A 23,745-nucleotide genomic window follows, 5' to 3' on the forward strand; every position below is an offset into this window, starting at 1 on the left:
TGAAAATGGAACTTAGTTTCAAGTGTTACATTCAGAAATTTACAACAGTATTTATAGGTGGTCACAACATGCTATCAGTCCTAGCAGGCAGGCGGCGGAAGAAGTTGAGCGGTGCTGGAGGCAGCTTGCGTCGGAATTTAGGAGGTCTCATGGCGTAGGATCCGGCAGTGATTATTAGCAGCTGAAGAGGCACGGCGTAGAACACCACGGCTGACGCAATGCAGAAGGCCATGAATATGATGGTGGCGCGAGGATCCCGCCAGCTCAGAACCGCCTGCACCCGCTCCCCCTGCGACGCCACGTCCCCCACGACTCTCTGTATCTGGCCAGCAACGCTCCGCAGACGATCGTACCTCATCCGCAGAGTATCACCACTTCTAGCCGTTGGGAACGTGTCAAACTCCTCGTCAAGCTCGTCGGCCGTCGCGGTGTCTGCACAAGACAACCTCATGTTCATGTGTGGTGGATTCTTCGGCCTGAACCTATAGTTCCAGAGTCCAATGAGGAACATGTATAGGTACAACGTTGGCAGGATCAGGTCGGGGAAGAACACTAGCATGACAAAGAGGGCGTACACGAGCACCGTTGTGACCGGATTCTTCCAGTGGCAGACCTCGTTGAGCCACTTTGAGACAGCGAAGATGCCGTTGAAGACCGCCATCAATCTGTAGAAGTTTGCCTTGCTTCGCCTCATGCTCCATAGATGTGAGTTTACATCACTCATGTATTCTACAACCTCTTTTCGGAGAGGTGGCTCAGCCCGGCTCAGACGTGCCGCCAGGATGTTGACCGCTTGGTAGCGCAGCATGTCAAGCTGCGCCACCGACAACGGTCTTACGTAGTGCATTTTAGGCAGGAGAGGCCTCGAGTATAAGGACATCATGTTGAGCATCGACGTGCATGTGAATCGGATTGCCAAATGCAACTCTCCCATCTTCTTCACCCCCGAGGGGTGAAGAACGACCAATGGATACGAATGCGTGTAAACACGATTCGTTTCCAAGGTCGAGATCCGGATCCGAACCTTCCCGATCTTGAGGTCTCTGTGGCTATTGGCACCACCAAAGTGTCCGTTGTCGAAAACGCCCACAGTTAGAACTGTGGCCGGATCGTAAACGTCCCAAGTGTACTGCTCATTGAACTTGGGGTTTAAGCTATCGGTGATAGTTCTAGTTCGAATCCATTTCTGTCCATATTTGGCCACACAGAATGTGTCTGAAGTCCCTCGACCGTTTCTACTCTTCATAGGTGTGAGGGCGTTGGCGTTCAAGATTCCGAGCTCAAGCACACCTACGGGCGGTTTCCAAAGCTGCTTTGCTGTTGGCCTGAGATCACTGCTATACTGCGTGGATTCATCTAGAACATGGTAGCCTCCATCGAGGCAGATCCGGAGATGGATCCGGCTTGCAAAATGATCCCTCTTGAGCTCCACAGCCTCGGTGGCACTCGGCTTCTGCAGGTGCCACCACTTTGTGTGCACCACTCTGTCGTCGGCCCGTTTCTCAATCGTTGCCAACGGCACAAAAGCCTTGCCAAGAGACTCCTCTTTGTTAGGCCCGACGCGATCATCAACTGATATCACCAGCTGATCATCGTCGAAGGGCTCAGCGGCAACAAACATGAGGTCCTCGTTCCATGACGCGTTCGAGGTCTGTGACTGGACTGGCTTTGTTCTCAGGATCTGGTTCCCAATTTGGGCCTTCACGTGCACGACAGGGTACCGGTTCCTGTCATGTGTGACGAGATCCTGGGCCTCAATCACGTTCACGCGCACATACCACAACCGGGGCGCGTGGTACACTTTGGACCGGATGTGTGCGGTCGAGGCGGAGGTGTCGACGAGGCTAGCTGCATCGGAATGCCAAGCATCAGCAAAGGCCTCATCAGCTTGTGTGCCTATCCAAACTGCAACCATGAGCTCCCCGTGCTTCCTCTCGCCCTTGCTGTCCTCGAGTCGGTGCCACTCGGGCGCCAATGGGCTGTCCGGAGGGGCCCGTCTTGGGATATCGTGAAGGTCGAACTTCACCACGCCCACAAAATCGTCCTTGATCACATCCTTGTCCATCACCACAACTTCCAAAATAGTGGCTTGCATTCTGTCCTTTGAAAACGTGAACACTGTGTTCCATTCTGGATTCTTTGTCTTGTCGAAATGGCGAGTAACGCCCTTGTAATTACCCAGCTTCACCACCACGTAGGGGTCGAGGCTCCCTGTGGCGTCCTTGGACGGGAGGTCCCGTGCCTTCACAACACGAACAAAGAGAAACTGCATAGGCTGCACGAGATCATACGTGCTGGTAGCCCTAATCCGCCCCCCTCCGAGAACCGGATTCGTTTCTCTGAGTGAAAAATCATTAGGCTGAGACGATGTGTTCAGATGCATTCGAGCAGACTGTGATGACTGAGGCTCGAACATCATCTCACTAGTGTTGTATTGCGTTGTTTGGTACGATGGCATTGTATAAGAAGAAGAAGGTCGTTGTTGTTGTGATTGTTGCTGCTGCTGCTGTTGTGGTGGTTGATGCTGTTGTTGTTGTTGCTGCGGCTGGTGGTGTTGACTATGATCTGAGCCAGCAAGAGTGTACAAACTGCGCCTAGACCGGGATGCCTTCTCCTCGTGCCTGTGAGAACGGGGTGATGGTTCATCGTGGATCGAATGCAGGCTAGAGAAGGACGAGGAGGAGGCGTAGTGATGACTAGGGGTGGGATCGCCGGTGAGGTAGACTTTCAAGGCGAGCTCGCCTCTGGTGGAGGAGAAGAGGCTGTTTTTCTCAAGGGGGTAGTTGAAGACGACAGAGTCAGAGAGGGGGACGAAGGAGGTGCCGTTGATCCGGACCTTCCCGAGGGAGTGTTTCTTGGAGGTGGCTCGATTGATGCTATAGAGGTGAGCCTCGAGGGTGAGGTGGCGGAGGTCGAGGGGGTTGGCGACGTTGAAGTAGAAGGTCTCGTTCCAAAAGGGGTTGAGGTCTCTCTCCTTGATGGTGGTGCGGAACTTCTGGCCATCGAAGACGAGCTCCACGGCCGCGCTGGACGAGCCCTGCCCGTCTTTGGGGAGGAGGTTGTGGGCTCGGACCACCTCCACTGCTAGCTTCAGGTTGTTCATCTGTTCATGAGATATTCAGAGGCGTGGGATTCAAGTATTTAAATGTGTACAAGTAAAGTAATGCTTACATTACAACATTAATTAAGAAGAAAAATCAAGGAGGAGGAGGAAGAAGAAGAAGAAGAAGTCGTGTGAAAGTCGTTTTATACTAATTGTGAGAAGATTAATACAACATTTTGAGTCGTGTTGGGGTGAGGTGATCAAGAACAAGACATGCCTTCTGGTTTTAAGAGAAATTAATATTTGTACAAACGCAACTAACTGACTAGTTCTACTTTTTAATGACAGAGTTATTGGTCAACTCAATCTTTGTGAACTTGCAAGTTGTATTTAACAGAATATTTGTCACCATCACATTCCATTTTTCTACTACATCTATTCAAATTTTCAAATCTCGGTAATTTCCTGTAAATTGCAAGGCCAATGTGTAATTGACATTTTCTTTGTTTTTGTACATTTTCTTTGATTTATTAAGGGGCTCAGTATATTTATTATAGATTTTGAAAATACTTGATGTAACTTGATTTGAAGATGTATAATATTCACTGCTTTCATAAGGATGATTCTTTTATTTCAATAAATAATAATAATAATAATAATAATAATAATAATAATAATAATGTATCTCAGGATTATATACGGAGTGCATTTGTTTCAAGAGATTCAATCTCAAAACTCAATCTTATAGATAATCATGCGATAATTAGTCTTAAGCCAACTCCCTCCAACTAAAATAACCTTAGAACTTAATCCTAGATAATATTATCTTAGTACTATTTTATCTAGCAAACCGAAAGTGACCTTATGTGATAAATTCGATAGTCTGCAGTAATATGAGGCTAATTTCAAAAATCGTTTACTTCTATTTTTTAATTAATCGTTTACTTTTTTTTCTTCCTTATGGGCCATGCTACAATCTTTTAAATGTCTATAATTAGAGTTTACTATTATATTGATAACATCATCAGGCACGACATAACAAGTTAATTAAAGATTAAGTAACTAAAGACTCAGCTTGTTTATTTATGTGTTTGTTTATTCTGACAGCAAATAGGTAGCTTAATTGATTTCACCAAATCAATATCTTATTTGATTATCGAACAATAATCTTCTATCTATTCAGCTTAAACAATTGCATAATTTGCATTTGAACTTATAACATTTTTCTTTATATAATATAAGAATATAAGGGTAGTAAGTTAAGGTATACATAGTTTTTTTTATTTGTTGTAAGATAATGATTTTTGTATATATACTGCTTCAAAATTATATATTGGCTTTATGTTACAGTTTATATATTATAAACAAATTTCCTAAAATCTCTCTCATCCTTTGAAACTTTCAATGCCCTACCAAAATTCAAGGATCCATATCTCTCCACCCTATTTTCTTCTTCTCTCCCTTTGATCTCTAATCACATTTACTCGAGGCTGCTCGAATTTTTACTCAAGAGCAAAATGGTAAGTCATCTTTGCCATTCCTACATCATATAATTCTTTTTATATGTCATCATTCAACTACATTCCCTCCCTTTTTTTATGTTATGTTGCTAGAATGCTTGGCTCTCATTGATATCCACTTTCTTCATGATATTTTGATTGATTTCCTCAGCATTATAAGGTGAATTTATGTATTCTATTTGCTTGATTTTTTCACTGCTTATGGGACAAGTTGGCATTAGTAATATCAATATGTGTGTGTTTGTCTGTGTAATATCTTTTGTTTAATGCCTAATTATGTGTGTGATATTTGAATTTAGACCTCAAACAATATCAAGATTCATGAATGATGCAAAAAATAATGCAGATCTCTGTTTTGTAAGGAAGTAAGGATCTCTAATTAGAGATTTCACACATTTATCGTAAGAAAATGAAGTATAGGAAAATATCAGATAATTTATCACATATTAGTGCTGACCACCTTCTTTTTATCTCATGTGAAAAGAGTGGGAAAAAGGGTGAAAATAACATAATCACAATTTTCCATCAAAGAGTTAGGGGGAAATTTATCAACAAAAATTGCTATACCATCTGTTTTACATATATTCATTAAGGCGTCTGACATGATCAAGAATATTGATGTGCTCCCATTTTTTTTTCTGATTATAAGAGAAAAACGTGTTCATGGTTTGGATTCTCAACAGGCAAATTCTGCATCCGGGGTTGCTGTGGACGACGCGTGCAAACTGAAGTTTTTGGAGCTAAAGGCTAAGCGGAACTACAGGTACATCGTGTTCAAACTCGATGATGGACTCCAGCAAGTGGTGGTGGAGAAGGCCGGGGGTCAAGACGAGACTCACGATGACCTCAACAATAGCTTGCCCGCTGATGATTGTCGGTATGCTGTCTACGACTATGACTTTACAACTGATGAGAACTGCCGCAAGAGCAAGATTTTCTTCATTGCATGGTGAGATCACATGAAACTCCAAATTTTTGCAACTATTGTTTTTTTGATGAAATCATGAAATTGTTGTGATATTGCCTCAGGTCACCCGAGACTTCGAAGGTGAGGACCAAGATGCTTTACGCGAGTTCAAAAGATCGTTTCAAGAGAGAGTTGGATGGAATTCAGGTTGAGTTGCAAGCAACTGATGCAAGTGAGATGAGCATGGACATCTTCAAGGAAAGAGCTTATTAATTCAAGTTTCTTTAATGCTGAGACAGCACTAGTTCTATTTTTATTAGTTATTCAAAACTTTCTTAATCACATGATTTCTTTTCCTTTTTCAAATCTTGACATTTGTTTTTGAGTTCATAATCTTGACATTTACCTTCTCTTGAATGACGTATAAATTAGTTTCTCTTGAATCATTTTCTCTCGTATTGTTTCCTCCCGTACTCGTCTTCCAATGCCTCCACCTCGTTGATGGCCTCCATATCCGCTCGTGCAAAATCTCCAAGATCTCGAAGCTTGAAAGGTGGAGGCATCTTGCAGGGAGGCGAATCACTAGGCGACTTCTCAATGGTTTCCTCCATGAACTCCCTCAACTTCCCCTGTGCAGGGCAGGCCAGCAACTCCGAGCAAAGCTGAGTCGCGTTTGGAGGAATCTTAGGCTTGTACTTGAAGAGCTTCGCGTACTCATTTAGCAGATGGAACATGTAGTCATAAATATTCTCCATTTTCAGAGCCTCATGGGCGAAGTGGCTACCGGCTTCACCAATCTTCTTGGCCTAAAAAGCAGAATTCAGTAAAAAAAGAGTGACGTAACTGAAAAGATGATATGATGATACATACCTTTGCAGTATGATTGTTGCCATATTCAACTGCAAATTTGATGGAACTGCACTTTTGGGCGTCCCTGATCGGCCAATAATGGCGTTGAGGGATGAGCCCCCGTGAGAAGAAGTCGTGCCAACGCGAGTTGATGAGCAACGTTGGAGAGTTGCATGCTAGGATGTCTTTCTCACTAACAGACCATCCCCATCCTTCTGCATAAATCTTGTACCTTAAATCACAAAAAAGGAATCTAGAATAAGAAACAACACAACACTTTGTTTCTCCTGTGTAAAAAAACACAACCTGTGGGTGCACTGGTTTGCAAGATTGGTCTGCTTGAATCCTTTTCGTGCCTCTTCATCCCAATCCTATGATCAAAACAAGAGAAAGTTGGTCTATATTTAGGGGCCGTTTGGTTAGATAACTTCAAGATAGAAGAGTTATGATAGGATAGGATAGGATAGGATAGGAGTGGCTACGAGGGAGTAAAGGCGAGCATTCCAATCAGTTTGATTAGTGAGGTTGCATTTCATGAGTTGGTGTCTTTGTTTAGAAACCTTGGGGTTGCCTTTCCAGTAGGCGTAGGGAACTCTATCCTCCCATTTCGATTTCTCCATCTCTTCTTTCATTTCCTTCACAAACACACCCCATGGCTTTATATTTACCTCTGTCCTGCATCCCCATAACATCACTCAAATTTTTATTTTATCATAATCAATCAATAACTATAATCTTAAACTATTTAAATTATAAATCCTACTCATGAAAACCAAAAAATGTTTAAATTAACATAAACCCCAATTGTGTATATATGGTCAACCACCTCTAAAAACTGTTTAAGATAGAACTAAAACATAAACTTGGTAGAGATACACCAAAAGGTGCCTAACCTTTATCATTTGGGGTATTAGTCCATAAAATCATAACTCTTGCCAAAATTTGATATTTCTTACAAACATTGGCCGAAGTTTGAGATTTCCCAAAAACTTTAAAGTTTTCACAAATTATCAACTTAGCCACGACCAGTTTTAAAGTTTACAGAGTACTAAATTTTGGGCAAAGTTTGTAATTAAGGACCAATACCCCTTACCATTTCTCTTTTCTTCAATTAAATGAGTGTAAATTTACATTATTATTCTATTTAGTGATCCAAACAAAAATTAGCAATCTATAACTTTCATTTTTTGTGAGTGTAACTACATCATAAGGAATCGGTTCCATTTGAGTTTTTCAAAGTTTGTTAATCTGTGTAAATAAAGGAAGGATGACTATAATCTTTTCTTCTTTCTTTGCATTAAAAATTACTACTATAATTTTTTCTTTCTTTCTTTGCATGAAAAGATGACTATAATCTAGAGATAGATGGAGTATTCAAGATTGTCAATATTTAAAAGAAATGTATACTCCCTATTCATATGTAATAAGATTATTTACAACTTGTGTTCATAATCATATGGCCAAATTAGAATCAATTAGGACTCATTAATCACTCAAAAGTAAAATTTATAAAATTTGATCATCATATCAGCATGGAAGAAAAAATGAAAATGAGAGAGAGTGAAGAAGCACATTACCAGAAAGACCAATCGGGGAAGACGATATCGACGGTGCGATTATCCGCGCAGTACTTGAAAAGCGGCGGCGGAATCGCCCCTGCCGCCTCGTACTTCTCCGCTTCCACCACCGGCCGATCATCGCAGTCAAACATCAGTTCCAGATCGGGCAATTTCCCACCATACCTCCTCATCAGCTGCGCGAATCCCCACAGCGCGCGACTGAAACGCCTCCTCGAAATTCTCCACGTACATTTTCCCGCCTAAAATCGTAATCCGGAAATGCGCCGTGCGCCACCATCTCCTCGGTGATCCCCGTGCTTCTCCAGTGGCGCAAGTCCTCGTGAATCCATCGGAAGTAGTCAGGGCACTGGGATCCGCTTCCCTGATGAGGATTCGCCTCCGAAAATGCTGCTGGTTGAAATTTGGGGCAAATTCTGGTGTGATTCCATGCCGCGCAGTCCGGAGTTGGTAATGGCTTCTCAACGGCAATCAGAAAATCATATTCACCCTGCGATGATTGGAATTTGTTAGAGTAATTAAAAGGAAAAATATCCAAAATGGGATCATGAATTGTTAATTATAGTAATCTAATTCTAATTGTTACTGTATTTGGTTGGAGAAGAGACCAGAGTTAGAATCCATGGCGCCGAAAACACCAAAGAAATGAAGATGAGAAGCAGAAGAAGAAGCAGAGGATTGGAAGGCCTTAGCATTAGCCATGATTTGATGTTCATCGTCAATGTGTGTGTTTCATTCACTTCAATATTGAATATTTGTATGCAAACAGTTGTGAATTGTGATCATACAGTTGAGATTTAAATAATAACACTGGGTTATACAATTTCGAAATCTAATTATTTAGACTAATGCCACATGTAAAATTGAAAATGAATATTAGTGAAAAAGTTATACTCAATTTAAATTTTAAGCATAAGATGGGCTTGTACATGGGCGTGGATCGATTAAAATCGGCTTCATAAATTACTTATTGGTTATAATTGATCCTCATTAAATTAGTTAAATAAGCGATGGACACTTACTTGAATTAAATTAATTAAGTAAAGATTTGCGAATATATTTTAATTCAGTTTTAATATTATTGTGGTATGTTCAATCTATTTCAATTTCTCAAATTGTGTACACTTTTTATATGTAATAATATAGGATCGAGTATCAATATTAATAATCACATCATATTAATATTCGATTTTGTATGCTGTCATTATGATTAACTTTGAATGTATATGTTTTAATTCTTGTAAGAAAATCTTATTGAATTATTTAATTTATAGTAAATTATTGATAAAGTATTATGGCGTTAGGTGTAATTTATATATTATATAAGTATGATTGAAAATGTAAAAAAAAAAGTGAAAATGAAATATTTTTTTGAATATAAATAATTTGAATGAATAGAGTAAAAATTTCTATTTGATGTGATATATATCGAAAAATAGGTTCAGTTTGGTATAAATTGCTAGATGGAGATGATCTAGCAAGATAGGGAGTACTTTTATGGCTCATTTGGTAGCTATCTCATGTTTCGACTAGACATTATATCATTATGATAGTAATCATAGTTTCGATTAGTTAATTTATATATATTAGGTGTTTGGTAGATTAAGATAATTGTGAGTTATTTTAATGTAGTATTTGGTACAATAAGTCACAAGTAAGGATTAAAATTATAATTGACAAAATTATCCTCATTAATTTAAGTTAATTACTAAACTATCCTCATTTTGCCCTAATAATTCCTAAAAAATGTAACAGCCACTCCCCAGATTATCACCACTGAGTTCTTTGCTTCTGAGCAGAGTATTATATCGTTCATTCTACATCACAAAGAATCTGGTGAGTTTTCTCATTTATGTTGTGTGGGAGTAAAATTAATTGCTGGACTGGACTTTCTATTTTTTTTAGCCATGTTTGGTTGACGAGAAAATAAACTTGGCAAGGAAAATGATTCATGGGAAAATGAATCATAGGAATATGATTACCAACAACTTTACTTTCTCGTGTTTGAAAAAAATCAAGATTTTAAATTTTATATTTGATTTAAACACTAAACTGGAAATAAAATAATTACTTTTAATTAAAATATAATAATTATTATTATTATATATTAAGATGTTTTTTAATAAATTACTATTAATTAAAACAATAATGATAATAATTTTAAATTTATGATTATTAAGAATAATTTAAATATGAATCATCCATCATAATAATAATACTATAATTGTAATTCTAGTTATTTATTGATATTATAATTATTAAATAATATAATATGATTATTCTGATAATTATAATTGAATAAATTTAAAATTTAAAATTTCACTAATTGTTTGTTGATTAATTATTAATTTTTAATATAATAATAAATTATTATTATTTATTACTCCCTCCGTCCCTGATTAGGAGTCACAGTTTGACCGGGCACGGGTTTTAAGAAATGTAAAGAAAAGTTGGTTGAAAAAGTTAGTGGAATGTGGGACCCACCTTTTTATATTAGTTTTTTTATAAAATGTGTGTGAAGTGAATTAGTGGAATGTGGGACCTACTTACCATTTATGGTAAAAATGAAGTGTGACTCTTAATTGGGGACGGACCGAAATGGAAAAATGTGACTCTTAATAGGGGACGGAGGGAGTATATGCTTCATAATTTAATTAAGCATATTATAATTGTTTAATAAATTATAATTATTATCAGGATAATAACAATTATAAATAATATAATATAATAACATAGTTATTACTATTATAGTTTTGATTATAGTTATGTATTAACTATATTGAAATTAAGTAAGTAAAAATTTAAATATTTAAATTATTTTTTAAAATATTTTAATTAATTAATTAATACTAATTGTAATAATCTAATAATAATAATATATGAAATTATACTATACCCCATTAAATAACTAAATATGCAAGAATCCTAAAACTTGGAAAAAGAATACTTAAGAAAAGTAGTGATTTAGAATCCTGGAAAGTTGTAGAACTATTTTCCTTGTTTTCAACTGATTACTTTCCCAGCTTAATTTAAAAACAAAGAAACAAGGAAAATTTAAAATTTGAGGATTCAAATTACTTTTCTAGACAGGAATCCTAACAATCAAACATGACTTTAGTTGGAATGTTATAGACCGTTTAATACATTTGATAAAAAAAAAGGTTAACTCTAAAATTTCACACCCGACTAGTCTGAAATAAAAATAGTGGCCCGACTGATTAAGTGGATTAACCTTGATGAAAAATTTATTGTTAATTAACTTTGGAATTTGATGATAATATTTTGTTATAGAAAGTCTAAAATCGGTCCTCTATATTTGCTAAAATAGAAGTTATGTTAAATTAGGACGAGATATTTAACGGACAAATAGAGTACTCCTATATTTTATATGCATATTTTATATGCAGGAATATATGGTGGTTTGTAGTACTAGTCTATATAAACTAGAAACAAAAATCAACATATTGCTATGACAAATTACTCAAAACACTATCAAGTTTGGTCAATTTTAGGTTAATCAATTTATAAAAATTATTCATTATAATTTTGATATTTTTTTCAACTATCCTATAATCTCAAATTTGGGGAAATTATACATGATATGACAAGCATAAAATACCATGCAGACAAAATGTTTGACTACTTAACAACGTCGTTTAATACAGCTACTCAACGATGTTTTAATTTTTACACATGCATGTTTCGGTATCAATAAAGATTATTTTCTTTATTTAACAATAGCCCTATACTAATAAAAAATTCAATAAGCATTGTCCTATCCAGCTATCCTATTCCTATCTATAATGGCAAAGTAAATTTTATCATTCAACAATTTGAAAATTATAATCAAAGACACATGCAACTTGAGAAAATGGATCAATGATAAATATCATGTATTCAAATCAATTTCATGAAATCAGATATGCAACCAATATTATTGTCAAACAAACTTAAATATTACATCCTTTTATATCCATTATAAAATGTTATAAACCTTCTTCAATTTCTCTCATCCCAAAACGATTGTATAGTACCACAAAAAGATAAAAAAAGAAAGAAGATGTCTCGTGCTTTTTCTGTTTTGGTGCTCATTGGTTTTTTAGTTCTTATTATTACCCCATCTCTTGCTCGTGATTTAGAGGATAATGCACTATTGTCAGATTTGAATTTAAATGAGAATAATGAAAGTTTCGAGGATAACGAGACGTTGAATATTGAATCGCTCAGGCACCATCGCCGTCGTCGTGGCCGTCGTGCTCCTCCTCCACGTAGCCATGGCGCACCAGATAACCACCGCCGCCATGCTCCTCCTCCCCACCACCGCAATCAAGCTCCTCCACCGGAAATGTTTTAAAAATGTAGTACTCATTATTGAAGAAAATAAATTAATACATCCATTATTGTGAAATTTTCTTATATACGAGAGTTCAAGTTTACCACATGAATATTAATATAAATATTATAGTGCACAACTTCTTAATTATTTAACGGTGAAAATATGCGTATCATTTCCAATGAGACATAAAAATCTGTTTAAAACTCTCTTAATTTGTTTAGATTTGATATAGTTATAATTACGGTAGATAATTTGAGTTATTTGTAATACATATATGCATTTTAAGCTATATGAAAATGAATCTATTAGGTATATCTAAGTAAGTAAAATTATGTACCACATAACCACATTATTAAATTGTTGAAATCAAATCAACATTAAAGTTGGCTCATGAACCCTAATTAATTAAAAAAAATAGAAGTATTTTAGTACTAATGGTATGTTAAATTATAATATTGATTAAGTTTTTTTATTTTAATTAGTAAAATTTAAAAATTATGAATTTATTTATGCGAGAACTATAGTCAATAAACATCTAACGAGACTCATTTGAAAATTATAAGCAATGTGACACATATTTATAGCATTCAGAGAGGAGTAATACTTTAACTCAAAATTAACCGATCAATTTATTAAATTTGAAAATTTCTTATTACTTTACTATGGAATTTGAGGTCAAGATTTTGTTATCTGTGTGGAATTTGATGACAAAATTTTATCATTTGCGGAATGTACGTACTTTGGTTTTCTCCTACATTTAATAAATAACTTTTATAATAAAATTAATCAATTAGTTATTATGTGAGTCGTTCTTCTTCACACCCACTTTTGTATTAGTATAAATATTTAATTAATATTTAGATTTGTCGATTCAAAGAAGTTGTTTAATAAAAAAAACACTAATTACTGTTGCGGCATATTTCAACCGTTCTGAAATTTGACTTTATACTTGCTTATGCAACTTGCAAGATGCACATCATTTTGGGAAATCAGATATCCGAAATTTAAAAACTCGAAAATAATTCAATAGTTGTGAAGCTTTTTCATATGAAAATTTTCAAAGTTAACTAAATATAGTAAGAAGTACCAAGTCAAATAAACGGTGCAATATTCATAGAATATAAAAGTCCAGGCAATTACTTAATTATAAATGGAAAACACAAAATCTAATTACGTACAGTTACCTAATTATCATTCGCAATTTTGAAAATAATAAATAAATAGACCACTCAAACAATTGCATTATTGGTAAAAAATTTAATATTATTGACCCACAAACTTAAGCATTATACTCTTCGCATCCACTATAAAATAGCATAAACTTTCTTCAGTTTTTCTCATAAAAATATCATTCATTGAACAAAATGTCTCGTACATTCTCTCTCTTGATACTCATTGGATTTTTAGTTCTAGTGCTGACACCATCTCTAGCTCGTGATTTAAAAGAAGATGCATTGGTTTCTAGTAATATAAACGAAACCAATGAAGTTGATGAGATGTTGTGGAATATAGAATCGCTCAAGCACCGCCACCACTGCAACTGCCGCCACCAAAGCCGTCACGCTCCTTCTCCTCAATGCCATGGCGCTCCAAGAATCCATCGCTACCTTCCTCCTCCTACCTAACATTGCCATTATGCTCCCCCAACCCAGCATCGCCGCCATGCTCCTCCACCGGAAAGCTTTTAAAAGTGTATCGGTTGTTCAAGAAAAAAACAACAAAACAAATTAGTATACTTGTTGTGATTATTTTCTTATGTATGAGATATACTACCTTATGAAGTACTCTACATGATTTCTTATTAATTAACATAATGAAATATTGACCCAAACCTAAATATCATGCATCATTTACATTCATCATAAAAATGTTATAAACTCTTTTCAATATCCCTCGTGTCAAAACATTTCTTCATTTAAGAATAGCCCTGATTATGTATACCAAAAAAAAATCAACAAATATATTAATGATCTTATCATCATTAAAATTTTTGAAAGTAGTAACTAATAATCAAATACACATGCAACTTGAGAAAAAAATGCATTAACGCTGAACATCTTATATTTAAATTAATATTATGAAATTAGATATGCAACTTATATTAATCACTAAAATCCTATGTATTGCATCATTTTACATCCATTATAAAATGCTATAAACTTTCTTCAATTTCTATCATCTGAAAACTATCATAGTGTATATAAAAGGTAAAACGAAGATGTCTCATGCATTTTCTTTTTAGTGCTCATCGATTTTTTGGTTCTTGTAATTAAATTTACCAAGTATAATTTAATTAACGTTTCTTGTGAAAATTAATTTTTAAAATTTTCTTATTTATTTTGAATTAATTCAATTGCGATACCGAGTCATGAATCATTGAAAAAATAAAAATTTTACAAATTAATACTCCCTCCGTTCCATCGTAATAGTCATTTTGTCATTTTGGTACGTTCCATAGTAATAGAGTTATTTCCCTTTTTAGTAAAATTCAACACATTTTTCCTCGCTTACTTTACTCTCTTACTTTTCTCCCTTTATCTCATAACCTATTTCATTTCCACTTTATTTTCTCTTTACTTACCTCATCTAACACAATTTTTCTTAATCTCCATGTTGAAAAGAAACGCCTCCGTTACTATGGAACGGGAGAGTAACAAGCAATATCAAAGTTCATTTTCCCAATGATTCTTGAGTCAATATTACAACTGAATTGACTGAAAAATAAATATAAGAAAAACAAATAATTTTAATAAACACAAAATAATTAATCAAATTTGAAGTCCATTAAATAAGATCCAACCAAATAAAATAAAAGTATTAAAACTTATTAAATCAAAATAAAAAAATTGTCAAATGATCAAATAAAACAAGATGTATTAGTATAAGGGCCTCGAAATATGTTTTTCCTATTATTTTCTTCTTTCTTACCATACATACATCCCACGTTCCATTACCAAATACTTTTTCCAGCAAATTAAAATAAAATAAAAGGCATGTCCAATCCAACAATCATCTTTATTGAAGAATCTACATCCCAAATCTAACACCAGTTCTAACTTCTAAAACATCACAATATGTGAATCAGTAACGTCAAGAACTTAGAAGCAGCATTCAGAAAAGTAGTGCACAAACTCACTCTCATTCGTGAAAATCGTACTCTAGATAAACTCTCGTGGGTCAGTGACAAAACCAGACAACGCAGATGCAGCAGCCGTGTATGGAGAGGCTAGATAAATCTGTCCCTCTTTATGGCCCATCCGACCGGGGAAATTCCTGTTTGTGGTTGAAACACACACCTGCATTTTACCAAGATTGCAATATTTAGTTATATTACTACTGGTTATGTTATAACTTCTAGTCCTCTGCTCCATGTATATAAATCTCTATAAGCAGTTCAGAACAAGAAGATATTAAGCCCAAAGAAGACCTTTACTTAATCGTGTTTTTTATCGCCAACCTTTCTTTTCAATTCTCGCTTGACATAACAATTTAAAAAACCCAATTCCAGCAACAGAACATTGAGCTAGCTCAATTGATTCAATTGGAACATACATCAAACTTTTCAGAGTCGGGGGTTGTGAAGAGAAAAAAAATAAGTTATGAACAAGTTCTGATAAATGCTTGAAATTAGGGAGACAAGCATGATTATCCCACTTAATAAAATTATTTGATGAAAACTTGAGTTAGCAATCAGACATGCAAAAGCACTTTCTATCACCTTCTTCCTTGGAGACCACAGGAATTACTAATTGGGCAAAGCTAGAATATATTGTTATAAAACACAATGGTGTATACCTGAGCTTCATTCATGCGAGCATATGTGTCTCTTGGTCCTCCCAAACAAGCACCACAACTGGGGCTTGCAGGAGTGTCGCATCCAGCTTCCTCAAATATCTGTGAGCAAGTTTTCCCGCCCGATCCTGGGACCGGAAGGCTATATACATCCATCCAAACCTGTGAAATATGTGTAATTAGATACAAAATATTGAATGTTTGGAATTGAGGTTTTACCTTTGGCCTGTTTAGAAAACATGTGTAGTTTAGAAAAAATACCTTCTGCGTAGCTGGAACTAGGAAGGTTGGGACTTTGACCTTTTTACCCTGCGAATCAGCAAATATGTTTTAAGTTCGAGAGAGTTTTTGCATCCCAACTATAATTTTCTAATCATCCAGAGAGAGTACTGATACGAGCATAACCCTAGAAATATCTCCATATCTTTATTAATTAGTGAAATTAGGATATATATTTCTTGCTCATTAAGTTAGTATAGTATTATAAATATAACTATTGTTATTCTCTTCACTCAATCAATGAAATAACATATTTTGCTCTACTTATTTTATTGTTTATTTTCTTTCTGCAAACCCTAGTTTGGATTTGATCCCGGGGCAAGCCTGCGACGTCCACTTTTATCTCTCCGCCGCCGACCTCTCGTCGTCGGATGACTACGGAATCTTGTTAGGATTGCTCTCTTAGCTATTGGTGTTTTCATTGCTCTCTCAATGAAAGCACCTTATCAAGTGAAAAAGATAAAGAAAGTGGCAGAGAAACCGTGCTCCGTCGACAATCGGAAATTCTAAACGGAAAACTAAATAAATACTCCCTCCGTCCCTAAGCGAGACGTTTCTATTTTGGCACAGGAATTTAGGTAGTGGTGTTTAGCGAATTAAATTATTAATAGTAAAGTAAGAGAGAGAGAGAAAAAAGTAAGAGAGAAGATAAGTAAGAAAAAGAAAGAGAGCATAAAGTAAAGAGTGAGGATAAAGCAGGAGAGAGGAGTGAGTTGATTGTTGCCAAAAAAAAAAAAGGAAACGTCTCACTTGGTTGGGACGTACCAAAAAGGAATACGTCTCACTTAGGTTGGGACGGAGGGAGTATAAAAGACCAATAATTATGATTTCATTGATTGATTCAAAAGAATAACAATAGGTCCTACTTACGAATAACCTAACTTGGTGAACAAGATAATAAAGAATATATGGGAAAGATATGCTAAATCAATAATATATGAAATAATAGAGATATGGGATCTTCTATAGATATATCCGTATCAAGTACATATGCTTCATTTAGCTTAAAATAGACTGATCTGATACTTTTCACAAACTGTAACATTCACGGGTAAAAGGTCCACACATTTATTTCACACACACTTAAGTGCATAAATAAATAAATCATCTCCAGTACTAGGCACTAGCATACACTAAAATTAGGAAGGTTTTAGACAGCAATGAGGTCGTCAGATTTTGAGCTTACATAACAAGATTCTCATAATTCAAGATCACAAAAAGGCCTACTGCTAAAACAATATTTAGCTACTTACCGAAGCAAGAAATACTTTAGCAGCAGCCATGAAATCTTCTGTTTTCCCACCAGTACAAGATCCAATATATACCCTGTCAATTTTCACATCTTTGCATTCTCGAGCTAAAGCACGATTGTCGGGAGAATGAGGCTGATATCCATAAAATTTTATGTCAGTGTATAAAAGATGATAATTTTAGGGTAAAAAACAAGGATTCCCTCTATATTTCACCAAAAATGCAAAAAAAAACAAAAACATCCAAAATATTTGGGTTAATTGGTCCTCTCAAAACAGAACTACACATCAAAATTATCAGCAAGTATTAGAGATGTGTTTCATTCCACCTAAAATTCTAGGAATTCGAAGAGTTAAAACAGTTTCGTAAATCAGGTCGGCTGATCCATTTTAGATTTAACGAATTGGTGTTCCGAAAGTGTAGTAGTGTACATCTTTCCATGTCTCAATTGAGCTAATGAATAGTAAAAAAATACCCTTGCAAAGAATGCTAGTCATTGAAGTATTTATAACTTCAATAAAATCATAAAACTTAAGTTTGATGATTGTAATTAATTTCATTGTATACTTCAGAAGAATGAAAAAGGATTGCATCACTTCGACAAATTTACCTTTTGCTATCATCATGATTCACAAGTGTAAGGGATATAATGGACAAATAAAACCAAATACGGTTTACTATAGGAGGGGGTAGGGTGATATCGTGCAAGAACTTGACATGTCAAGTCATTAGCTATAACATAGAGATTATTTTCCTTTTATCCATTAATTTATGGGTTAACAATATTTATGGCTTGATCTTTTGGGCCAAGTTGCAAAAATGGCATGACCTTTAAAATACCGCAAATAATAGTCTGATTTTTGGACACGAGTGGCAACTATGGCTCATGCCAGTATTTCTTGGCTTTATAAGCTGGGACGGAAATTCTGACATGGAAGGCCCAAACGTAGCGTGGATGTTCTGACTTATATTGTAAAATTAAATGGAAAATATATATATTGGGCATCAAACGACGACATGTTGATGCTCGAGTGAAAAATGCATTTTCCACATATTTTTAACAAAATAAATTAGAATATCCAAGTCGGATCTGAGTTTTCCACGACAATTTTTAGCCCAAAAAAGTAGGCACAGGCCATATCCAAGTCACATCGAGTCTTGCTAATTTTGCAATTTTACACAGATCATGCCATTTTTGCGATCAGCACAAAGGTCTGCTCATTTGAACGAGAAGGCCAAGGTGTAAACAGTAATTAACCGTGAATCGAAAGGGAAAGCACATTAACCAAAACAAAAACAACCACACCCTAAAATATACTCCCCCCGTCCCACAATAAGTCACATTTTGCCATTTCGGTCCGTCCCACAATAAAAGTCACATTTCACTTTTACCATAAATGATAAGTAGGTCCCCCATTCAACTAACTCACTTCACTCACATTCTAGTATAAAATCAATATAAAAAAAGTGGACCCCATATTCCACCAACTTTTTCAATCCACTATTATTTACATTTCTTAAAACCCGTGCCCACACCAAATGTGACTCCTATTGTGGGACGGAGGGAGTATGTTTTACACCCTTTTCTATCAAAAAAAACACACCTCAAGAGTATAAGAGTTACTTATCATACAATAATCTTCCATTTACAAAAGAGATTAATGAAACAGAATGTCTATGAGAAACATTTAAGTCTCTAATGATAATTACCAAGAGGATTCAAAGACAAACAATGGGGTTTATATTACTCACCTTAGCTACCAAAGGCTCGAGCTTTGAAATATCAAACCGGTACTCTTTGAGAAACCTAATTAAAAGAAAAGGGAAAAATAAACTTGACCATAAGCACCCAATTGTACAAGTTTACCATATTAAAGACATGACATGATGCTAAAAAGATCATAATAGTTAGGTTTCAGTATATTAAAATTGACAGGAAATATATTGATCAATGTGTTAAAGGGAATTCCAAATTTATTTCACAAGAGAGGTTTCCATATATCATAAGGATGGGAAATACACTGATTAATATGTCAAAGAGCATCCTAGCACAATCTCTCTCAGCTATTATTTGATTTAAGAATAAGACTAGAACTCTAGAAGTGTCACAAACATAAACTGTTCAAAACTTGCAAAAGTAACAAGAAGCTACCTGGCTCCCCCATCGCTAAATACTGGTTCAAATGGCAAAGATGTCTTGTCCTGGGCAGCCAAAAAGTAATATCACTATTAATAAAAGGAAAAATAGTAAAATAGATGTTCTCGTTTCTTGCAGATTTCAAAAGGCATCAACTAAAGAAAACTTGAACCAGCATGTATATTTATTATTCATATACTCACAATGACTGGTTAGCTGAGTGAAATTCGTGAGCCCTGTGTGTTTTTGTTCAGGCACACACTACGGTTACAGAATTTATCTCCTAAAACTAACCTCAAGGAACTTGTAAGTGGTACTATCAGCAGGGATGACACCATTCTTTCCACCAGCTTCAACTACCATGTTGCACAGAGTCATTCTTTCTTCCATCTTCAGCAAAAAGTAAATTTCAAGTTACACAAAGAACAAAATTAAAGTGAATTCACGTCATTATCCTCAAGAACCTATATGCATTAATGAATGGTTAGACGCACTTACAGTCAAACTTTCAACAGCAGAACCAACAAACTCCATTGCTTTGTATGTCGCGCCAGCAACTGAAATTTCACCAATAATCTACAAAATACGCAGCACATGAATCGATATGTTGCCTTTGATATTAGTGTTACCAAATGATTATAAGCTTGCATGTACTTACTTGCAGAATTAAATCTTTTGCAAGTAGATAGTTGGGCATTTCACCATCCATTACAAATCTCAAAGTCGGGGGCACCTGAAATGCATTTACAAGAAATACTCACTGATTCATACGTTCATCGTATCTAAGACGTGGAGGGATAGTCTCACAAACAGTCAATACCCATTAAGAAATAAAAAAAATTGTGAATTATCATTTTAGTCTTAGATAGTCAAACTTTAGTCTTCCAAATCAAATAAAACTGTCAGTGGTTAATTATTAAATCTGCATGACCAGAGTGAAAAGAAAGAAATGGGACTGGACGGGATATTGAGCAATTTAGAATTCGTGAAGAAATTACACGCTGTGAGAGATACAGAGTTAAAAGAAAACAAGATGAAACAAGATAAGAACGTGTAACATCAAATGTACCTTAAGCAAAAGCTTTCCAGTGCCCAACACGAAACCGGCATCGGTGTTTCCGATTCCAGTAGCAAACTGACCAAATGCTCCAGCAGTACACGTGTGAGAGTCGGTGCCCAACAGGACCTAGGAGCATAATATAGTTCATAAGTTATCACAGGGTTTGATATCATTTTTAAATACAGCCTCATCTAGAATTTGGTTACTAGAGGAGGCCAGAGGGACACCAAATCACGAATACAGAACCTTTTTCTAATAACATATATACCTCTCCAGGTCGGCAATGGCCTTCTTGGGCAAGAGCCACATGGCAGACACCTTTGTAATCAGGATTAGCCTAAAATGTCAGTTGATCAAACTCAATTGCTTTCTTCAAAAAACATTTGACAGGATAATTAGTAAGTTACTAGTTCCAGCAATTAACAAGTAGTCATACCTTGAAATTTCCAAGATCTTTGATATCGTAGAAGTACTTAATATTTTGCTCATTACAGAAATCCCTCAAGATGTCTACATTGCGATTTGCTCGTTCATCAGTTGTGAAGATGTAATGGTCAGGAATGATAACAACTTTTTCACGGTCCCACACCTACAATAGAAAATAGCAAGCAACAAATAAAGTGAGATAGGCACACCAAAATATACAACAATTGTTTAGGAAAGTGTGTAAAGCAGACAATAAAAATTAACTTTTAGTAAAGATAATTTACGCCAAACTTTTCCTTTTGTTTTGAGAACAGCATACACAATAACACCAAAAAAATCATCCAAAAAATATCTGTAGGAGAAGATAATTTAAGTTTTCAAAATTGTGGAATATCACCAAGACCCTAAATTCAAGTGGCAAAATAGAATACAAGAAATTAAGGCATGAAGTACCACCGTGAATTCACCTTTCTAGAGCTCTAAAATAAAGTGTATTAAGTTTTTGTGAACTAAGATCCCCATACAATTCAAGAGATAAATGATCCAAAACTTAACTAAGATATATGCCTTCGATTTGTACTTGCTAAGTTATACAGTATTTTCTTATTAATTTGGTGCCCAGTTGCTTCTATCGATGGCGACACGGCACTAGTCACTAGCGAGAAGATGAGGACACGCCCACAACCTCAACGAATACACTTTATTCATCAAAGAGTTACAAGGTCTCAAACATGGAATGTAATACATGACCTCAAGATGTTCCAATAATAATTCTATAAAAACAAATTTCACATTTTTCTTGTTAAGATTATTCAACCAAGAAAATGCAGTTTTTTAATATATACCTTTGCATTTTCGCCGAATTCCTTTTTGAATATCCCAATGGAACCAGGGCCACAAACATCATGTGTCATCAAAATATCCACATTGACCCATGCATTCTCACCGGGAACCAATTGGGATTTTTCTGAAGCTCTCGCCAGTATCTTCTCAGTCATGGTCATCCCAGTCTTAACCTACAATTTTATTTTTTTCAATCCAAAACCCTCTCCATTTAATCTGAAATCTATTATAAAAATGATATAAAAAAAAAACTAAATTAATTACCGCCCCTGTAGCCGATGGTTTGCGCTCAGATTGCTGAGGCGTCATTACAGAAACTATTTTCGTGGAAGCCCTTTTTTTGGAAAGCTGCGGGGAACATGGAAATGAAGAAGGCTGGGCACAGGAAGCTGAAAATCCCAAAATTTTCTGCAAACACAGACACAAAAATGAGGGAAATTATATAAACTTGCTCGATTAACTAAACGTCCCATGAATTGGAAGAAAATAAATCAAAAGATGCTACTTTTTTCAAGCACACAAACCTTGTCAACAAGGAATGAGGACGTCGGAGCTACGGCAGATGACGCCATCTTATGTTGTCGGAACAGCGAAAGTCGGTTTCAAGGAATTACACAGACACAGTATGGGGATTTCTCTTCAGTGGCGGCTGCTAGTGCTGGACACACTTATGAATTGAATGGCGGAGATGGAGAATAAGAAAGAGGCTATAAAATCTGAATATTTGCTGCAATACTCACACCAAAATATTGTTTATATACGGAGTATACTTTTTTATTTCTTACACGTACATAGTCGGTCACCATATTTTGTCATGTTTTATCGAACCCATAAAATACACATCTCTATTTTTAAGTACTACTCTACACAATTCACTTTTGGAGTAATTTTTTGTAGTAAAAACCTCTATTTCACTTTCACAATATTTCAATTACTTGTTCATTTTAATTTCTTACTTTATATATTAATAGTCGTACAATTTTTAAGATATGTTACTTTTATGAAATATAATAACCTCACTTTGTGTATTAATAGTTCTACAATTTTCAGAAATTATTAACTTTACAAAGAAATGTGGACAAAAAAAAATTAGTGAAATGTGATAGACAAGTTTTACCATTTTGAGCCGTCCATCAAAATTAAACTGATACTGAATATGGAAAGTTCTAAACCGATATTAACTCCACACGTCATTATAAATATGGACCACATAATCCACCAACACTACTTCCACCATATTCTCCCTTCATGTCTCTTACTTTACCAATTGCGCATTAAAATATGTGTCGTTTACAACTTTGTCTATTTTTTGTGGACGGGTGTAATATTAGTTTTATAGTAAAACGCGAGAGGTATGAGGTAGTGGAATGCGATGTCCGCTTATTAAAAATAGTATACAAGTGGAATGAAATATTTAATGCCGGATGAACGAAAAAAGAATATGAGATATTTAATAGCGGACATAAAGATCCATTAGGATAGACGCAAAAAATATTTACTCCACATAATGGATCCCCTACCAATATTTGCAGCGTTTGTGGAGGCAGGCTGACAAGGAGCAAGTCGAGTAGGTTTATGGGAGAAGAGCAAGGAGGGCCTCTCCTTTGAGGTGCGTCGCTACGATCAGTTGGAGATGAAGAAGGCAGGATAAGGCCAAGAACAAGGAAGCACAACTCCACAAGAAGACTGAAAAGAAGAGAGCTAGTGTTGCAACGCAAAAGAGTC

General features: G+C 35.6%; 3 protein-coding genes and 1 pseudogene across 3 annotated transcripts; 1 reads left to right on the forward strand and 3 right to left on the reverse strand.

Moving 5' to 3' along the window:
• Positions 1–12: 12 nt before the first annotated feature.
• Positions 13–3,402, reverse strand: LOC125221550 (FT-interacting protein 3-like). Its single transcript, XM_048123676.2, has one exon. The coding sequence runs from the start codon at positions 3,101–3,103 to the stop codon at positions 62–64; it is 3,042 nt and encodes a 1,013-aa protein (XP_047979633.1). The 5' UTR covers positions 3,104–3,402; the 3' UTR covers positions 13–61.
• Positions 3,403–4,455: 1,053 nt separating this feature from the next.
• Positions 4,456–5,887, forward strand: LOC125223405 (actin-depolymerizing factor 7-like). The gene is made up of 3 exons (XM_048126541.2): positions 4,456–4,563; positions 5,247–5,512; positions 5,593–5,887. The coding sequence occupies exons 1-3, from the start codon at positions 4,561–4,563 to the stop codon at positions 5,741–5,743; spliced, it is 420 nt and encodes a 139-aa protein (XP_047982498.1). The 5' UTR covers positions 4,456–4,560; the 3' UTR covers positions 5,744–5,887.
• A 22-nt stretch (positions 5,888–5,909) lies between these two features.
• On the reverse strand, positions 5,910–8,612 carry LOC125220922 (uncharacterized; annotated as a pseudogene).
• A 6,570-nt stretch (positions 8,613–15,182) lies between these two features.
• On the reverse strand, positions 15,183–22,746 carry LOC125222311 (3-isopropylmalate dehydratase large subunit, chloroplastic-like). Its single transcript, XM_048124841.2, has 15 exons — positions 22,545–22,746; positions 22,285–22,428; positions 22,023–22,193; positions 21,188–21,340; positions 21,020–21,088; positions 20,761–20,877; positions 20,350–20,424; positions 20,190–20,267; positions 19,986–20,081; positions 19,707–19,756; positions 19,307–19,361; positions 17,557–17,688; positions 16,286–16,333; positions 16,028–16,186; positions 15,183–15,528 (listed from the first exon to the last, which is right to left on the reverse strand). Exons 1-15 carry the CDS (start codon positions 22,590–22,592, stop codon positions 15,391–15,393), a joined length of 1,533 nt encoding a protein of 510 aa, XP_047980798.1. The 5' UTR covers positions 22,593–22,746; the 3' UTR covers positions 15,183–15,390.
• Between the last annotated feature and the right edge of the window lie 999 nt (positions 22,747–23,745).

Source organism: Salvia hispanica, chromosome 1 (genome assembly GCF_029641045.1).
Source record: "Salvia hispanica isolate PSC_SH4W2 chromosome 1, Shi_PSC_v1, whole genome shotgun sequence".
In the NCBI taxonomy this organism is placed as follows: Eukaryota; Viridiplantae; Streptophyta; class Magnoliopsida; order Lamiales; family Lamiaceae; genus Salvia; species Salvia hispanica.

Coding starts and splice junctions, on each gene's coding strand:
- LOC125221550 (XM_048123676.2), bottom strand. CDS start 3,103: ATGAACAACCTGAAGCTAGCAGTGGAGGTGGTCCGAGCCCACAACCTC.
- LOC125223405 (XM_048126541.2), top strand. Junction 5,513..5,592: donor AAGATTTTCTTCATTGCATG/GTGAGATCACAT, acceptor ATATTGCCTCAG/GTCACCCGAGACTTCGAAGG.
- LOC125222311 (XM_048124841.2), bottom strand. CDS start 22,592: ATGGCGTCATCTGCCGTAGCTCCGACGTCCTCATTCCTTGTTGACAAG. Junction 21,341..22,022: donor AATTCGGCGAAAATGCAAAG/GTATATATTAAA, acceptor TTTCTATTGTAG/GTGTGGGACCGTGAAAAAGT. Junction 17,689..19,306: donor TCGAGCCTTTGGTAGCTAAG/GTGAGTAATATA, acceptor TATGGATATCAG/CCTCATTCTCCCGACAATCG.